This window comes from Haliotis rubra, unplaced genomic scaffold, assembly GCF_003918875.1.
Source record: "Haliotis rubra isolate DU_JTF1 unplaced genomic scaffold, ASM391887v1 Scf35, whole genome shotgun sequence".
Classification (NCBI taxonomy): Eukaryota; Metazoa; Mollusca; class Gastropoda; order Lepetellida; family Haliotidae; genus Haliotis; species Haliotis rubra.
Window position 1 is genome coordinate 562,569 of NW_025767024.1, and position 16,533 is coordinate 579,101.

Consider the following 16,533-nt stretch of genomic DNA (forward strand, 5'->3'; position numbering starts at 1 on the left):
AAATCTATCTCGGTTCAACTTAACGTTATCTGGAACCCTGCCTCACTTTCAAATGACAACGCGTTGAGACTGCTCAGGACCAGAATCAGCGCTCACAACTACCTGATGAGTCTTGACTTGCAGGACGCGTATTTGCATGTGCCAATCCACCCCAGCGACAGGCGTTTCCTCAGGTTTATTTTCAATGGTATCCATTACCAATGGGCGGGACTCCCGTTTGGAATTTCCTCGGCCCCATGGCTTTTCAAACGAATAACCAAGCCAATAGCAGCCTATCTACACCTGAGGAACATTCAATTTGAGTCATACATCGATGACTGTCTCCTCAATCAGCTGACGCCTGCTTCATCAGCTGGGATGGCTTGTCAATGAGCAGAAGTCAGAACTCACTCCCTCTTGCACACTACAGTTCATAGGGGATTGTTCAAGTCACATCTGAACCTCTTATCCGTTCCAAGGGACTGCTGGCTCAAGATTCTGCACAGCATCTTTATCCAGCGCTCCATCAATCTCGTACTCTTCACCAGTGGCAAGTACTTCTGGGGTTACTAACGCCAGCTCAGGATTTGACAACCAGGGGTCGCCTTCAACTCGCGCCTGATCAAAATTTTCCGAGCCCCATTCATCAGGCTTTCAGGATCAGTCGATCTCCATCAACAATCTGGAGTTGGAGGCAGTCATTCTGGCCCGTGTCTCACTGGCAGTCACGCGTCGTCAGCATGCCGAACTCATCATATTGATTGACGGACAACACCACGATGATCTGGTGTCTTCGCCAACCAGGGAACGACTCATTCTCAATCCCTGTTGCATCAGGCATTTTGATTTTTTGTCGTCGATCGCCTGGACTTGAAGTTCATCGCATTACAGCATATTCGGGTTGCGAAACATTCTTAGCGGACGACCTTTCCAGACAGGAAAGCACCCACGAATGGGAGCTACACCCAGAGGTGTTCAACATCAATTGTCTTAAGCCTCCCAATATAGACATCCCAACTCAGAGCTTACTCACCACCTCTCTTTGATTTTGATCGCGCCTTGGTGGCCAGCGAAGAGTTGGTTCGTGGATTTAAGAAAGCTCGTCACCCACGATCCTCTAAAGCTGCCAGAGTGGCCAAATCTGCTGATACACCCACACAGCAGGCTTTCACACCTGGCTCCAGGTCAGTTTCGTCTGCACGCCTGGTACATTTGCAAAGGGCTTTAAGCGCCAAGGGCCATAACTTTGGCACACAGACCCTCAACTCGAGGTTTTTATGACGACAAATGGAGATCCTTTGAGAGGTTTTGCAAGGACAAACATCAAGTTCCTGTTACTGCATCACCTCAATTACTGCCTGAATTTCTTCTGTTTCTGCGTAATCACAGACACCTCAGGGGTAGTACCATTACGACGTATTTGGTAGCTCTGAATGCGGTGTTGGCTGTTCCAGAGGATGACCAACATGACCAAGATTCCAGAAGTACAGGCTTTGATGTGTTCTTTTCGTCTAGAGGACCAGAAGGTCAAGTTTAGGCCACCTGCTTGGGACCTGAACGTTGTGCTTTGTTTGTTGCGGGAGGCACCATTCGAGCCGCTTCATGCCATATCTTTTTACGACCTCACCAAGAAGATTTTTTTTCTCCTTGTGCTGGCCACGGCAGCTAGGATGAGTGAGCTGCATGCTCTCGATGTCACCCGTGTTTGATTTGAACGGACCCCACATGGAGCCGTCCACCTGGGACTGTGCTGGGACTTCATTGCAAAAAGTCAACTCCCTGGACAGCCCAACAGGTCTTTCACGATTCCCCCTCTCTCTTCAATTGTGGGATCTGAGGATGACGCAGAACTTCATTTATGCCCGGTCTGTGCACTGCGATGTTTTCTTCGTCGGTCTAAGGCTCATTGTGGTGCAAGGAAACAGCTCTTTATTCCTGTCTCCAAGACATCCAAGGCGGAAGTTAGTCGTACCACTTTGGCGTTATGGTTGCGAGCCACCATTCTCCAGGCTTATGAAGCTAACAACCCTCATGAGATCAGAACGGTAGCCTCCACGATGGCCATCCATAGTAATTGTTCCATTAGATCCATCATGGAAGGATGCTTTTAGAAATCTGATACAGTTTTTTCCAGTCACTACTTGAGGGATGTGGCACTGGAAGACGTAAGAGGGCGTACACAGTTTTGGTCCCCTGGTGGTGGCACAACAGGTTACCAATCCCACGGCAGTCCTGAGCAAGCCTTGTGACTCTTGGTGTACATCACCCTAGACGAGCAGGTTCCATGCTGTTTGCATTCTCTCGGTAGGTCAGTTTCAGATTGTAGTGTTTGTTTCTCTTTTACTGCCATCCAACCTGGACGCCTTTCATTCCTCACACTCTCTTTTATCCTGGCAGGTATGGTCTCTGGGATTCATCGACCATGACTACTGATGGATTATCTCCTGCGGTGTGAGAGGTTTCTTTTTATCATGAGTATCCCATCTGAAGGTTTGCTCGCCTCCTTTCTGTCGGATACAGATGCATTAAGGTATTAATCTAGATATTTTTTATATTTGTATACTTATCCTGCATTACTCAGTCTCGACGCCCACCCATCGCTGCACTACCTCCCCACGATGGTTTTCTTCAGATGTCACAATCCAGCAGTAATTTGAAGATACGTGACGTCAGCACTTTCCGGGTCACGTGGGCGCAGTGCATGGCAGTGCATGGCAGTATGGCGGCTCGCTTAGTTGGAACAACTTCTCTTCGATGATTCGATCTTACAGCTTCGTCTTTTCAAAGAAAAGCAGTAAATGCATTAAGGAGTAATGCAGGATAAGTATTTAAATATACAAAATATCTAGATTTTACTAGCTTCTTTCCAGTGGATGATTGTGTAAGCTGAGCATTTGTTCGCTTATTAAAGGAATATTGTTGCTTTTATTTATGAATGGTGATACTTCATTGTCTTGTATACACTGAAGGGCAGTGAATGATAATTGTTTTTTAATGGTTTGACTTGCAAAAGAGAGTGAGTGAGATTAGTTTTATGCTGCTTATATTGCTAAAAGCGGTGAAACTAAACTCACTCACTCTCTTATGAGTATTGCTCAGTAAAGAAAACTCTTTGTGTTAATGAGATCAATTAATCAAGACCTTTACTGAAATAGATATGCAAGCTGTGATGTCATGCTACAAGGTTTACAGTTTTGTACAATGGGTAAATGCACAAAGTCTTCTGCTATTGGGTAATAAAGTTTGATATGTGCGCAAAATGATGCTATAAAGTGTTACATATTCATCATATCCATGCGTATCCGTGTACCAGCAGCATTATTTGTTTGGTATGACATTGTTTTATTTACACAAATACACAGATTATCTGCAGTTCTTGTGCAATAGATGTGGTGTTCAAAGGATGGTTATTGTATAATTCGACTGAAGGACTAGCAAAATAGTTGTCAAGTATATCACATGAATAGTTTGAAGATACATCACGTGATATGTTGCCAAGTACATCACATGATTAGTTGCCAAGGTCATCACGTGATATGTTGCCAAGGTACATCACATGATTAGTTGCCAAGTACATCACATGAATATTTGCCAAGGTCATCACGTGATATGTTGCCAAGTACATCCCATGGATAGTTGCTAAGGTCATCACGTGATATGTTGCCAAGTACATCCTATGGATAGTTGCCAAGTACATCACTGGATAGTTGCCAAGTACATCACATGAATAGTTGCCAAATTACATCACATGTATCATATATTGCCAAGTACATCACATGATTAGTTGCCAAGGTCATCACGTGATATGTTGCCAAGGTACATCACATGATTAGTTGCCAAGTACATCCCATGGATACATCACATGAATATTTGCCAAGGTCATCACGTGATATGTTGCCAAGGTACATCACGTGATGATAGCCTGCTAAGTACATCCAATGGATAGTTGCCATAATACATCACATGAATAGTCACAGTACATCACATTTGAATAGTTGCCAAGATACATGACGTGACATGTTGCCAAGGTGTGTGTGTGTGTGTGTGTGTGTGTGATGATGAAGCCTCCATGTCATGTACAAAATTCAATGCCCCCAACCCTATATTCCCCATAATGTTTTAATGTTCCTATGTACAAAATTGCTGAACCTCCTAGTCCATGTGTTCAAAAATTGATGACCCCACTACCTCCCCAGAACAAAATGGTGGCGGTGGGGTAGTCTAGTGGTTAAAGCGTTCGCTCGTCACTCCGAAAACCCGGGTTCGATTCTCCACATGGGTACAATGTGTGAAGCCCATTTCTGGTGTCCCCCACCGTGATATTGCTGGAATATTGCTAATGGCAGGGTAAAACCAAACCAAACTCCCTCACTCAGAACAAAATGGGCAAAAGAAGAGTGGGCTTAAGAAGTTCGTAGGGCTACGAACGTTTCGAGAATAGCTGGCCTGGTCTCTTTTACTATTTGATAGTGATTCATAAACACACGCCCGCGATGAAGTCGAAATCATTGTTTGTGGTTGATGTGGAATGGGTTTGTCACTGACGTCTAGTGAACATCAGGCAAACCCTTGAAGATCCAGGTTATAATTGGTCTTCAAGCCATTCTAAGAGGCGACTAACGGGATCATGTGGTCAGGCTCGCTGACTTGGTTGATACATCGTGTCCCAATTTCGTAGATCGATACTCATGCTGATGATCACTCGATTGTCTGGTTCAGACTAGATTATTTACACACCGCCGCCATATAGCTGGAACATTGCTGGGTCTGGCATTAACAAGCAAACAATTTGTCCGGGCTATTGCTGTGTTTATAATGCTTGACCTCTGATATGCTATGCTGTACTATTCTATAAAATGGGTACTCCTCTTAGTAAACGGACTATGAGCAGACCAGTTGTTCTTTCCACCTCCCACCTCCCACCGACTGGACGGGTTGCGACAAGAACCATTTTTTAACGTATTTTAGAATGATGCGACCGGGAATCGAACCTCTGTCCTTCCGCTCTCCCGGCAGAAGCTGTGTCAACTGGACCGAGGAGCCGGACATGAGTGAGTTGAGTTTTCCGCCGCACTCAGCAATATTCAAGCTATTCCCGTTTTTCACGTCCCTTGCCATATTGCTGGCATATTGCTAAAAACAGCGTAAAAACCATTCCCACTCTCTCCTGTATAAATATCTCTGTAATAACTGTCAGTTTTTGCATGCACTTTATTCAGGACCTCAGCAAGATGCTAAGCAGTTCACACAACATATAAACTGGAAGGATGGCCGTCCCAGCAGCGCGGTTTTCCGTCACAATTAAAAATGCTGTACTTGTGATTTCTCCCGTCTATTAAAAGCTGATGGGTGTGGCCTTGGGCTTTGCTTGTCAGCATCCTTACGCGACGTCCGCCTGCCATTTGCGCCTGAACGTCTTGGGACACGTAGATTTCGTGGACGTGTGGACCTGGGGGTGTCTTGGTTGCAACGCCTGTTCTCAGATGTAACATTCCCTGGATAATACAATGGCGTTCATAATGTTACATCATCCCTTGATATTAAAAATACAATATCAACGATGTTATTAATTTTAGTTAACGTAAATGACTGTCATTCTACAGTGACAGTGGTCTTTCCTCAACATTAAAACCAAGCCCATCGCCTTATCCGGGGGAATTCCTTTCACAAATCTGAGGATGTATGCGTGATAGAGTATGAAATTGTGCAATATTCCAGCAATATCACGGTGGGGGAACACCAGAAATATGTTTTACTCTTGCAACCATGTTGGGAATCGAACCCGGGCTTTCGACGTGACAAGCGACGCTTTAAGCTTCAAACCACTCTATCGCCCTTAAGTTTGAGTGATCTTTGAACTGTTTTTCATATATATCACGACTTATAACGCGTGAGGAGAGCCCGAGGTAAGTCTTTTAGTCTATTACACCCGGAGGAACCTATGGTGCCGTATCGAGTCTTGTGAGTTACTGAGGATCATATCCAAGGTGATCTATTAAGGGACATTATTTTGCACAGTGAACTGGACTTCTGTATTATGTTTAGCACAATCACTGCTAAACCGCTGGTTGCGTTCTGGTGTTTTGGTTACCTTTCCTTTAAATCAGTGTTAGATTTTTCATTGTGTTTTGATAGTTCCATACAAATGTGGAATCCGTCTTGCCCAGGCATAAACAACACGTTTTATTCCTATTGTCAACGTACTCAGCCTTATTGCCGCTTGTTGACCCGTGAAAATCCGGGTTAGAATTGGTCTTCAGTAACCCATGTTTATCGTAAGAGGCGACTAACGGGATCAGGTGGTTAAGCTCGCTGACATGTTTAACACATGTCATCGCATCCCAATTGCGTAGATAGATATTCATGCTGTTGATCACTGGATTGTATGGTCCAGATTCGATTATTTACAGACCGCCATCATATAGCTGGGATATTGCTGAGTGCGGCGTTTAACAACAAACAACAGACATATTGCCGCTTGCTGCTATATGTTCATGTTTGACATCCAACAAACACGAGTGACCCGTTAATAACGACGCACCATTAATCTGCACCATTCTCACCTGTAAACTGCATCTCCAGGCTACTGCACTTGCATGATTAATTATAGGTGCGAACATTTTGGCAATATTGGTAATGTTGTCTCACCGTATGGCTGCCGTCCATGGTTGGAGGTTCCTCAAACAGTCCTTTGTACTTCTCGATGTCCATCATCATGTCCTTGAGAGCGTCAAGTTCCTTCCAGACGCCAGACCCCTCCCCATGGATGGGAGCGATGGGGTACCGCATCCTGATCTTTCCCATCCCCGGGATATTGGGGAGCAGGACCCTTGGCCCCGAAGCCGCCACTTGCTGCACCTTTCCGTGTTTGTCCAGTACCCCAACAATGCTGGCATGATTCAATGACACCCCTTGGCCCGAGAACAACGTCGGAGGAGTACGGTAGTAGGCGTGGTAGCTGGAGCCGTTGTATGCCGTTTGGGGCGTGTTGCCTCCCACCCTTTGCTTGTTGGGCCCTTGGGAACCCTTTGACCAGAAGTCCAAGTTGAAAGGGTTCCAGCTCAAAACGGGGGTCAGGTAGATCACCTCAAGGGGAACGGCGTAGGAGTAGCGCCGAGACCAGGACTGGCACGTCTAGATATACGAAAAAAACATTAGTTGCCTAGAACTTTAAAGTGAACGTTTGACGCCACATAAAACGATATTCCCTCCGTCGTATGACGGGGCACAGCACGAAGGGATTCTCACAACAACCTGTAACAACAGACCAACCCTCCCTACCTCCTATACATTACAAGGGCGTCCTATTGTCAATTCATGAAAAAAACAGTATGCAAGCTACATCGAATTATCGATTATTACAAACCAAGTTGTAATCCCCTGGGAGTAATTTACGTTACTGTTTATCAGCGTAACGAAGTGCTAATTGATTTACAGCAACCACTGAAATCGATACATCTGAGGTTGAATGTAAACTGCCGGGAAAAGAACGAATACACCCATGTTTGATGGTGGGTAAAATTAAACACAAACAGGTAAATTTTATTCCATGGTGGTGTATTTGATGTAAGTACCGTAGTGAGTGAGTTTAATTTTACGCCGCAACATCACGGCGATGGACAGAAGTGGGCTTCACGCATTGTACCATTGTTGGAATGGAAACCGGTCTTCAGCGTGACGAACGCCCATGATCCATGACTCTTTTTAGACAAGTAACATTTTGATAATGTTTGTAACGCTTTGCTCAAACGTAATTTTCAGTGTATAATTTCTTTCAGTTACGTTCCCCGAGCCCAGTGCGGTATTCATCTTCCAACCTAGGCGAGCCAGCGTGATGGTTCAAGATCGTGTTCGAGGGTCTTCTTGTTGAAGTTGATAAAGCTGGAATAGTACTTACACTCGCTTTAAACATTATTCAATAACGCTTGTTCTTGTAATTCCATTGTAGTTTTCTTGAAACATTCTGATCGGTGGTTTATCATTTTTTATTGGTCATGCACTTCGCGTACCGAAATAACCCTTTAAATAATTAAATAAACTCAGAAACAATTATTGAAGCTGTTTCTGTCGAATACTGCAAGGCGTTTGAGTGAGTGAGTGAGTGTTTAGACATATTCCGGCAATATCCCGGTGGGGACATCTGGCATGGGGATCAATACCCATTCATTTTGGGAATCGAACCCGGCCCTATAAAATATCTGAAATGCCAAACCTTGTGTTTAGAGACAGGGTTCACTGTGCACTGCTCCACTTTCATGGGGGATATCTCAGACTGGGTGGTCTGCGCCACAAACAGGCTCATATCGGAGAAGCCGCGATGCATCAGCTGTTCTTTAGCTCCACCTTTCCCAACCTTGTACCACCGGTGGTAGTTAGCTACAAAAAACATAGAAAAAGCAAATAGTATAGACACGGAGTGCGATATTAGTTGCAGCTTGAAGCGCCCATAAAATTACGTGTTTTGACGCATACCACGCTCTCTGGTAATATAAGCGTTACAGCAGACAATGTAAGAAAATGTAGAATCCCGACTATATTACGAGCATGCGTTTGGGTGTTTGTTTGTTTGTTTATTTAACGCCTCACTCGTCAATATTACAGCTTTATGACTGTGGTCTGTAAATAATCGGGTCTGGGAGAAATTCTTTCCTCCTTCACAGAAATATGTGCTTACGCATGAGACCTGGGTGCCGTTGCACAAAACAACCTTATCGCTAACACTACCTTGCGTGTATGTTAAGGTATGGGAGTTGTGGTCACCTTAGCCCTAAGATCGCTTTGTACAACGGCACCCAGATCTCATGCGTAAGCACATATTTCTGTGAAAGAGGAAAGAATTTCCCCCCAGACCCGATTATTTACAGATTACTGCTGATTACTGGGTTCACACACCTGTGTTCATTGGGGCGTTGTCTGAGACGTCATACAGTTGTTGGCCAAAGACGTCCTCCTTCAGATTGGCATTGTAGTTGTTCAAACCGGGAATTTCGCTCATCAGTTCGTCCAGCAGTGTGTAGTTCCTTCCCCTGAAAGACAAACGATATATGAAGAAAGATTTATGACATACAAGCTAAAAGTGGACAGAAATCACTCAAGCGGGACCAAAACTTATCTTGGCCCTCTACCGTTGACCTACGATCTACATTTTATTGCATGTAAAAGCAGAGGTGCAAAAACAGGAAATTGGTAACAAATGTTAAAAGTCAATAAACAATGTGTTAGTTTTCTATCATGTCATATGTTTTCAAATATCGATTAAGGGGCATAACATGGAGTCTTACTTGGCGATCTGAACACGAGCATTACTTTCTAAAACCTAAATCTATTCTTGTCAGAAGTCTGCTCAGAAAATTAATTCAGTCCATTTGTAAACAATCTGTCAATAATTTTGCATCTTTTGGAAGTAATTAAACTTGTTCTTCATGAAACAATCATTGTTGGAGCTTCACCTGGTGATGGTATTGGTTTGTACAGAATAAACTGTCCCTGTCCCTTACTAAGGTATTTTATTTTTAAGCAAATTGTCAATAATTTTGCATCTGTTGCGATGTTAGTAAAAGTATTCTATATGAAACAATCCTTGTTGGGGCTTCACCTTGTGATGGTACCGATCTGTAGAGAATATACTAGACCTGTCCCTTAATGATTGGAGCTGACCAGTACTTTAAACTAGCATGCACTTACTCATCACCATCGAAGAGAGAGAATCGTGCTGCTGGGTCGTGAAGTAACTGGCTCTTGGTCTGACCTCGTGAAATTCTTGCAGACAGGTCATCTTGGAGATTGAGATACTTCAAGGGAAGGTCTCTAGTCAGAGGATGGCACAGGATGCGATAGTTCCACTGGGCAAACACGGGCTGGCCGTTTACCACTTCCATGATTGTAGTCGGGAGGAAGGCGAAGTTCTCCTGGAAGCTCTTGCTCCCCGAGTACGTTGTGAACCTGACCTTTTCTTGAAGGTCTTCCCAGCTGGTGGCGTCGATGGCGTGCCTGTCGCTGCTGAAGGGCTCTTGGATGTGTGTGGTGTTTTGGGTCCATGCTCCTTCCATGTAACACAGGACGGGTTTGAAGTACTTCCGGTAGTCCCGGACGCTGTGGTTCTGATCTTGCCAGGCTTTGAACCATGCTTTCATTTCCGCCACCTGTGACGGACAATGATTAAATATACATAGCGACAAAACTATTTGTATCATCCTGAAACCTCTGCCAAACACAGGGCCTGCTGCACGACTCCAAACACGCCATAAACACGTGTGTGGATCGCCATTAGACATCTAGTCTCTGTGACATTGCATATAAAAGGACACTTATCAAATTATGTTATTGAAATAGAATATATAGGAATTAAGAGACACGTGTCCTTTTCTGGAACTGCAGTAAACCAGACTTGCTTGGGCTGTTTTCGGGATATTTGTTTCAGGGACCTAATGACACACTAGAATTGATAGCAAACAGTTATGATACCAGGTGTTCGTGCGCGCGCTCACACACACACACGCACGCACGCACGCGCAAGCCCACACGCACATACAAATACATGCGCAAGAACGAATGTGCAGGTCGGAACAATATCGAATTCATTCATTCATTCAATCATACAGGAACACGCGCAAGAGCGTTTACGAACATCGCTACAACATGCTTTTATATTGAACCACATCATTCATCCATCCACTCATTCATTCATTCATTCATTCATTCATTCAACGAGATTCAGCTGGCTTTATTATTTAAGTATTTTATTATTTATTAGAATTTAATTGAAGGATAAATACCAAGAATATTATATTTAACGAACAATGTCCCCATGATACAGCACCCTAAGTAAATATTCTCAAATCACCTGTTCAGGTAGCGTCTTCTTTGACGTCACTTGTGGTGGTACACTGGGAAACGGAATGTCTTCGGTTGCCCGATAGGCAGCAGATTTCCTACTGGGCATGCGCAGTTTATAGTCGTTGTGCCTCGTTCTGAACTCAACACCGTTCATGACCATGTTGACTTCTCCCATTCCTACGGTGCGGTCATAGTTAGCGTGGTCGTGTACAGCAAAAGCAGTTCTGGAAGGAAAGACATTTATTATTAATACGAATTTACACTTATGCACGTATATACGTATAACCAGCGTGTGCGCTTAGTGGATTTTCTTAAAGTGTGGAGATGGGATTTTACTGTTGTATCTACAAGTAGGCTAAGTCCTTATTAAAATACTCTGTCAACAGTAAACAAAAAACACACAAAAACATGTCGCTTATTTAATTTTCAACAAACACTGTAGACAGTGGCACGAAAGCAGGGACATTTTTCGGTGCTTTATTACGAAACCGGAGTGAGTGAGTGACATGGCGGCGGTCTGTAAATAACGGGTCTGGACAAGACATTCCAGTGATCAACAGCATGAGCATCGATCTACGCAATTTGGATACGATGACATGTCAACCAAGTCAGCGAGCCTGACCACCCACTCCCGTTAGTCGCCTCTTACAAGCAAATGCCAAAATAAAATTTGGTATATGTTAGTGACTAGTACAGAGTTACTTCCCTTCCATGATATGCCCATGTCAATGTTGTAAAATGCACAAGGAGGAAGAGAGAGAGGGCAGGAGAGAGGGACACTGAGTGAGTGAGTGAGTGTCCACGATATTTTCACATTATAAAGGGATCTGTTTGGTTGACCTACTTGTATGTGTGCGACTCCGAATCATAGGGTCTCGGGCCGTCGTGGTATTGTCTGATCTGTTTGATGCCGGACTGCCCGTCAGAGCGGATCCTTTCCTCCACGTAGAGCTGCTGTTGTATCATCTGCTGAAGCATGGCCTCCATCTTGACCTTGAAGTTATCCATCCTCACCTGGAGGTTCCCACGTGGGAAGGGTGTGGTTGTGGTGGTGATGTGTACGCGCGCGTACACACACTCAGCCAAGACCAGCAACACGAAACTGGCGTAGCGTATCTGGAAACATAAAACACGCCACCGTAAGTTTCTTGCACGGTGCACTTAGGCTTCAAATCCCTGCGTACCCGTGAAGGTCCGGGTTAGAATATTGATCTTCAGTAACCCATGCTTGTCGTAACAGGCGACTAACGGGATCGGGTGGTCAGGCTCGCTGACTCGGTTGACACATGTCATCGGTTCCTAATTGCGCAGATAGATGCTCATGCTGTTGATCACTGGATTGTCTGGTCCAGACTCGGTTATTTACAGACCGCCACCATATAGCTGGAATATTGCTGAGTGCGGCGTAAAACTAAACTCACTCACTCAAATCCCTGCATTAACTCTGATCGCCAGATATACAAGACACTTCGTGGGTTCATGAACCAGAGAGAACAGCTTTCTAAAACGATTCGACCTCAGTTTTCACCACCTCGATTAGGACACTTCAATTTGTATAAATTAAAAAAACACAAACAGAAGATGAAACATCTTTCCATGTTTTTCCAGGTAGATGCCATAGCGCATAGAAACGACATGATGTATACGACATGGCGTGAGTGAGCGAGTGACTTGAGTTTTACGCCGCTTTCAGCAATATTCCAGCAATATCACGGCGGATGGAAACCAGAAATGGGCTTCACACATTGTACCCACGTGGGGAATCGAACCCGGGTCTTCGGCGTGACGAGCGAATGCGTTGACCACTAGACTATCCCACCTCTCCTGATGTATTGGAGAATCCACAACGATACACTTATTACTTTTGGAATTTGTCATTTGGTTCATTTTCGAGGCACAGAAATCACGATAAGTACTCCTGTTTGAATTCAACGGCCTTAGAAAGTGAACAATGTTGCATTGTGTTTCAATCAAGACACGTGATCTTTGTAGAAGCGTATATGATCGATTTGGATCGATTGTCAGTTTGTTAAACACTACGTCAGCTTGTAGCTTTGTGCAGCGTTTGTGCAGCGTTAGTGCAGCGTTTGTGCAGCGTTAGTGCAGCGACAAGTCCATATCATTTGTTTATTCGGAGCATCACACAGATACTGTGACCTCAGTTCATCCAGTGACTGGCGTCATTTTGGCCGTTCTCACCACAGCCGCGGAGTGATACATATGCTGTTCAATGACGTCACTAACTCACTCACTCACTCACACTTGCTAGTCGAGTAACTGAGGCGTTCACTCCTCTCCTAGATGGACGGGATTCGAATCCCTGGTGAGTTTACAATGCTTTATCGCCTGTACTTACCATTGTTGAATCGCTGGTCCAACTACTCTGACCAAGCTCAGTGGTCTTATATAACGTTGTTCAATCTAAAGACGTCCATTAAGAGATAACCACCAGTTGGTTCCACAATTCCACCCAGTCTGTAGACCTTATCGCCGTCACGAGCACCTGCACGGCTCACAACTTCTTTACCATCATTACGCTTCCAGTTATCAAAAGGACTTATCATTTTTCGATAGTGAAAAGTTAAGTTTCTACTTTGGTACTTTTGAATTGAAAACCTTATCTAAATAGATAATTATACAATTGTTGATAGATTGCTAAAACGTGATAAAACATTAAAATTCATGATTAAATTCTTTTCGCGGCATTTCGAAATTAGTATCAAGGTCCGGTGTGACAGAATTTATATTGAAATTCTTGAGATTCCCAAGCGTATGTTCTTTACATTAACACAAAACGCATTAAAGGAAGTCATCGAACGATATCTAAGGCTGCAACATCTGAAATAACACGTGATCTATATATACCATTAACAAAAGTAAAAGATATTCAATAAAATGGCGTCACAACTATCGATATTTTATATTTTTAATGAGATAGATAGTGTAACAATATATAGATAGTATGACTGAGATTTGCATAAGTCGTTGAACGTCAGATGACCATAGATTTGGTTAGATGATTGCCTTACTGTCCATTGACCCGTGAAGATCCGGTTAAGATTTGATCTTCAATAACCCATGCTTGTCGTAAGAGGCAACTAACGGATCTGGTCCAGACTCGATTGTTTACAGACCGCCGCCATACAGCTGGAATACTGCTGAGTGCGGCGTAAAACTAAACTCACACACGTTCACCCTTACTGTCCATCACGTCATTTACTATTACAAGTCAGTCATTGGTGTCGGGTACGTCAGCCGCTAATCTAAACACATCCCTGATTCGACGAGGCATATTAATAACGCGCCTTTCCAGGCTTCATACCCTGCTCTAAACTGATTATTATATTATTATTATTATCATTATCCCGGATAACCCAAGCTGCCTTGCGAGGCGCAAGGAGGTTTCATGACTTATCCCACCGGGGTAAACTATGAATTTTACCCTGACCATGTTCGCGTAACCAAAGGAATTCATAGTTCACGTGAATGTAATAGTCATTTTCTACATCCATATACAATCAAACAAACTGGTTCCAAAATAATATCACCCCAAATTGGAATATATCCTACTATTTAAAAATTGTAAACAGACATACAATTGTCCACCATAGGTGAAAATACTTTCGAAAATATCAGTGATGATAAAACTGGTACGATAATGTAAGTTCTCTCAATAGCGAACCATATTCCACAATACTCTCTCGAAATTCATTAAAATATCCATTGTATGAACTTCAATAGTGAATGGCTACCCAGGTTCCATTAACTTTGTTCGTTGTTGAACGCCAAACTCAGTGATATTACAGCTATATAAAACTTTTGTCTGTAAATAATCAAATCTAGACAAGACAATCCAGTGATCAACATCCTGTTAGATTCGCATCGATCTACGAGCATTGGGATTGACATGTAACCCGGATCAACCAAGTCAGCGAGCGTCGTGCTGACCACCGACGATCGTGTGTTAAGGCAGTCGCCTCTTTTTTATACGAGCATGGGGTGCTGAAGACCGATTCTAACCCCTTGTTGATCTTCACGGGTAGGGACCCAATAATATTTTAACTCGTTGGCTGGCTATGCTTATAGGCTAAAATGGGAACACTAGACGTTGGAAATGATTTGACACCAGAGAAGAAGCATGTAGAGCCCCTTGGGTAAAGATACAACTGTTTCCTATGACATATGGTACAGTGCCCATGTTAACCTGTGTTTCCATAGATACATGTTCCTGTTACAATCGGAGACGGGAGTGTCTCGCGGTGTGTATAGTTCAGCCAAAACATTATCATGCATTCCGTTAAATCTGATTTCTTCATTTTATCTCATAAGAACAGAATAACCGAGATTCCAGTTTAACATAATAGCCCACTAAGGCACATATACTGACTTCGCGCTTGTTTCAAACCTGTTATGCGGAACGCAAGGTAGCGGAAACAGCGTCTGGTTCGATTCCCGGGTTTGTGATAAAGATGTCGACAGATGGTAGTTGTTGTTGCTACCCAGCCTGGCGCATGAATCGGATAACATAGCAACTGGTCAGCATATTTTGTCTGAGTGAAATATTCATGTTAAAATTGTCTGACTGACATTCTAAGGTCCGGGTTAGAATTGAACTTCAGCAATCCGCCGTAAGAGGCAACTAACGGGATCGGGTGGTCAGGCTCGCTGACTCGGCTGAACCATGCCATCGTATCGATGAACATAGATCGATGTTCATGCTGCTGATCACTGGACTGTCTACTCCAGACCCGATTATTTACAGACCGCAGCCATAAAGGTGGAACATTGCTGAGTGTGGCGTTAAACTAAACTCACTCACTGTTAAAATCTTTTGAAGAAAGATATTTTATATTTACGCTCTGAATTTACTCAGCAAACCTATTTCAATGTTATTTAAAGTGCTGAATGCAATTGTTTGGTATAGGACTCGTTGAGTATTCGGTTTATGAGAACATAAACTACCGGACAAAAGCAGGTTATTATTTTTGATGTAATTGCATAAAAACCGAAAACGCCGATACAGGTTTTCGCAAAAAAGCAACATGGTCCCGATAACAACGCAGCTGTCCGAAAACTTCGTATGAATCGTGCATTTTTCAAATGCTCGTGCATGATTGTGGCATAAATACCGATGTTGTGTAGAGCAAGCATGCAGCAGCAAAAAATCCACCACGAATATGCCAAGACTTACGCAAGCCCAACGAGACAGGGCGATCGGTATGTCCAATATGGTGGCTTCACAACGTCAGCAGGCAAGAACCGTCCACTGCAGCCAGGCCACCATCAGGAAATTGGTAAACCAGTGCCAGCAAACAAGCCAGACCCATGACCGCCCAAAATCGGGAAGACCACGAGTCACGACACCCGTCGAATACTGCTACACCCGGCAGATCCACCTCCGGAACAGATTCGTGACGGCGACGACAGCACTAGGACACGCCATCAGCAGACGAACAGTCCTTCATCGACTTGGTATGGCTGGTATACGTGCCCTTCAGTGGAATGGCCTTGACCTGTCTATACCGTCAAGGCAGACTGCAATGCATTATTGGCATGAACTGTACGTCGGTGGCAGCCACGTGACTGGGTGAAAATGCTCTTTACAGATAAAAGTCGGTTCAGTCGGTTCTGAAACGATGGCAGAGTTCGACTTTTTCGACGTAGAGGAGAACGTCTGGCGCTAAATGCGTTTAGGAAATTCATCCGTTTGATGGAGAA

The 16,533-nt window shown here is 43.9% G+C and overlaps 1 protein-coding gene across 1 annotated transcript; it reads right to left on the reverse strand.

Annotated features, from left to right (window-relative positions):
- Positions 1 to 5,172: 5,172 nt before the first annotated feature.
- On the reverse strand, positions 5,173 to 13,305 carry LOC124284987. The gene is made up of 8 exons (XM_046721123.1): positions 13,172 to 13,305; positions 11,660 to 11,931; positions 10,823 to 11,039; positions 9,664 to 10,121; positions 8,872 to 9,005; positions 8,192 to 8,355; positions 6,628 to 7,113; positions 5,173 to 5,474 (listed from the first exon to the last, which is right to left on the reverse strand). Exons 1-8 carry the CDS (start codon positions 13,172 to 13,174, stop codon positions 5,223 to 5,225), a joined length of 1,986 nt encoding a protein of 661 aa, XP_046577079.1. The 5' UTR covers positions 13,175 to 13,305; the 3' UTR covers positions 5,173 to 5,222.
- Between the last annotated feature and the right edge of the window lie 3,228 nt (positions 13,306 to 16,533).

Coding starts and splice junctions, on each gene's coding strand:
- LOC124284987 (XM_046721123.1), bottom strand. Junction 9,006..9,663: donor TCTCTCTTCGATGGTGATGA/GTAAGTGCATGC, acceptor TTTGTCTTTCAG/GGGAAGGAACTACACACTGC. Junction 5,475..6,627: donor CCATGGACGGCAGCCATACG/GTGAGACAACAT, acceptor TGTATTATCCAG/GGAATGTTACATCTGAGAAC.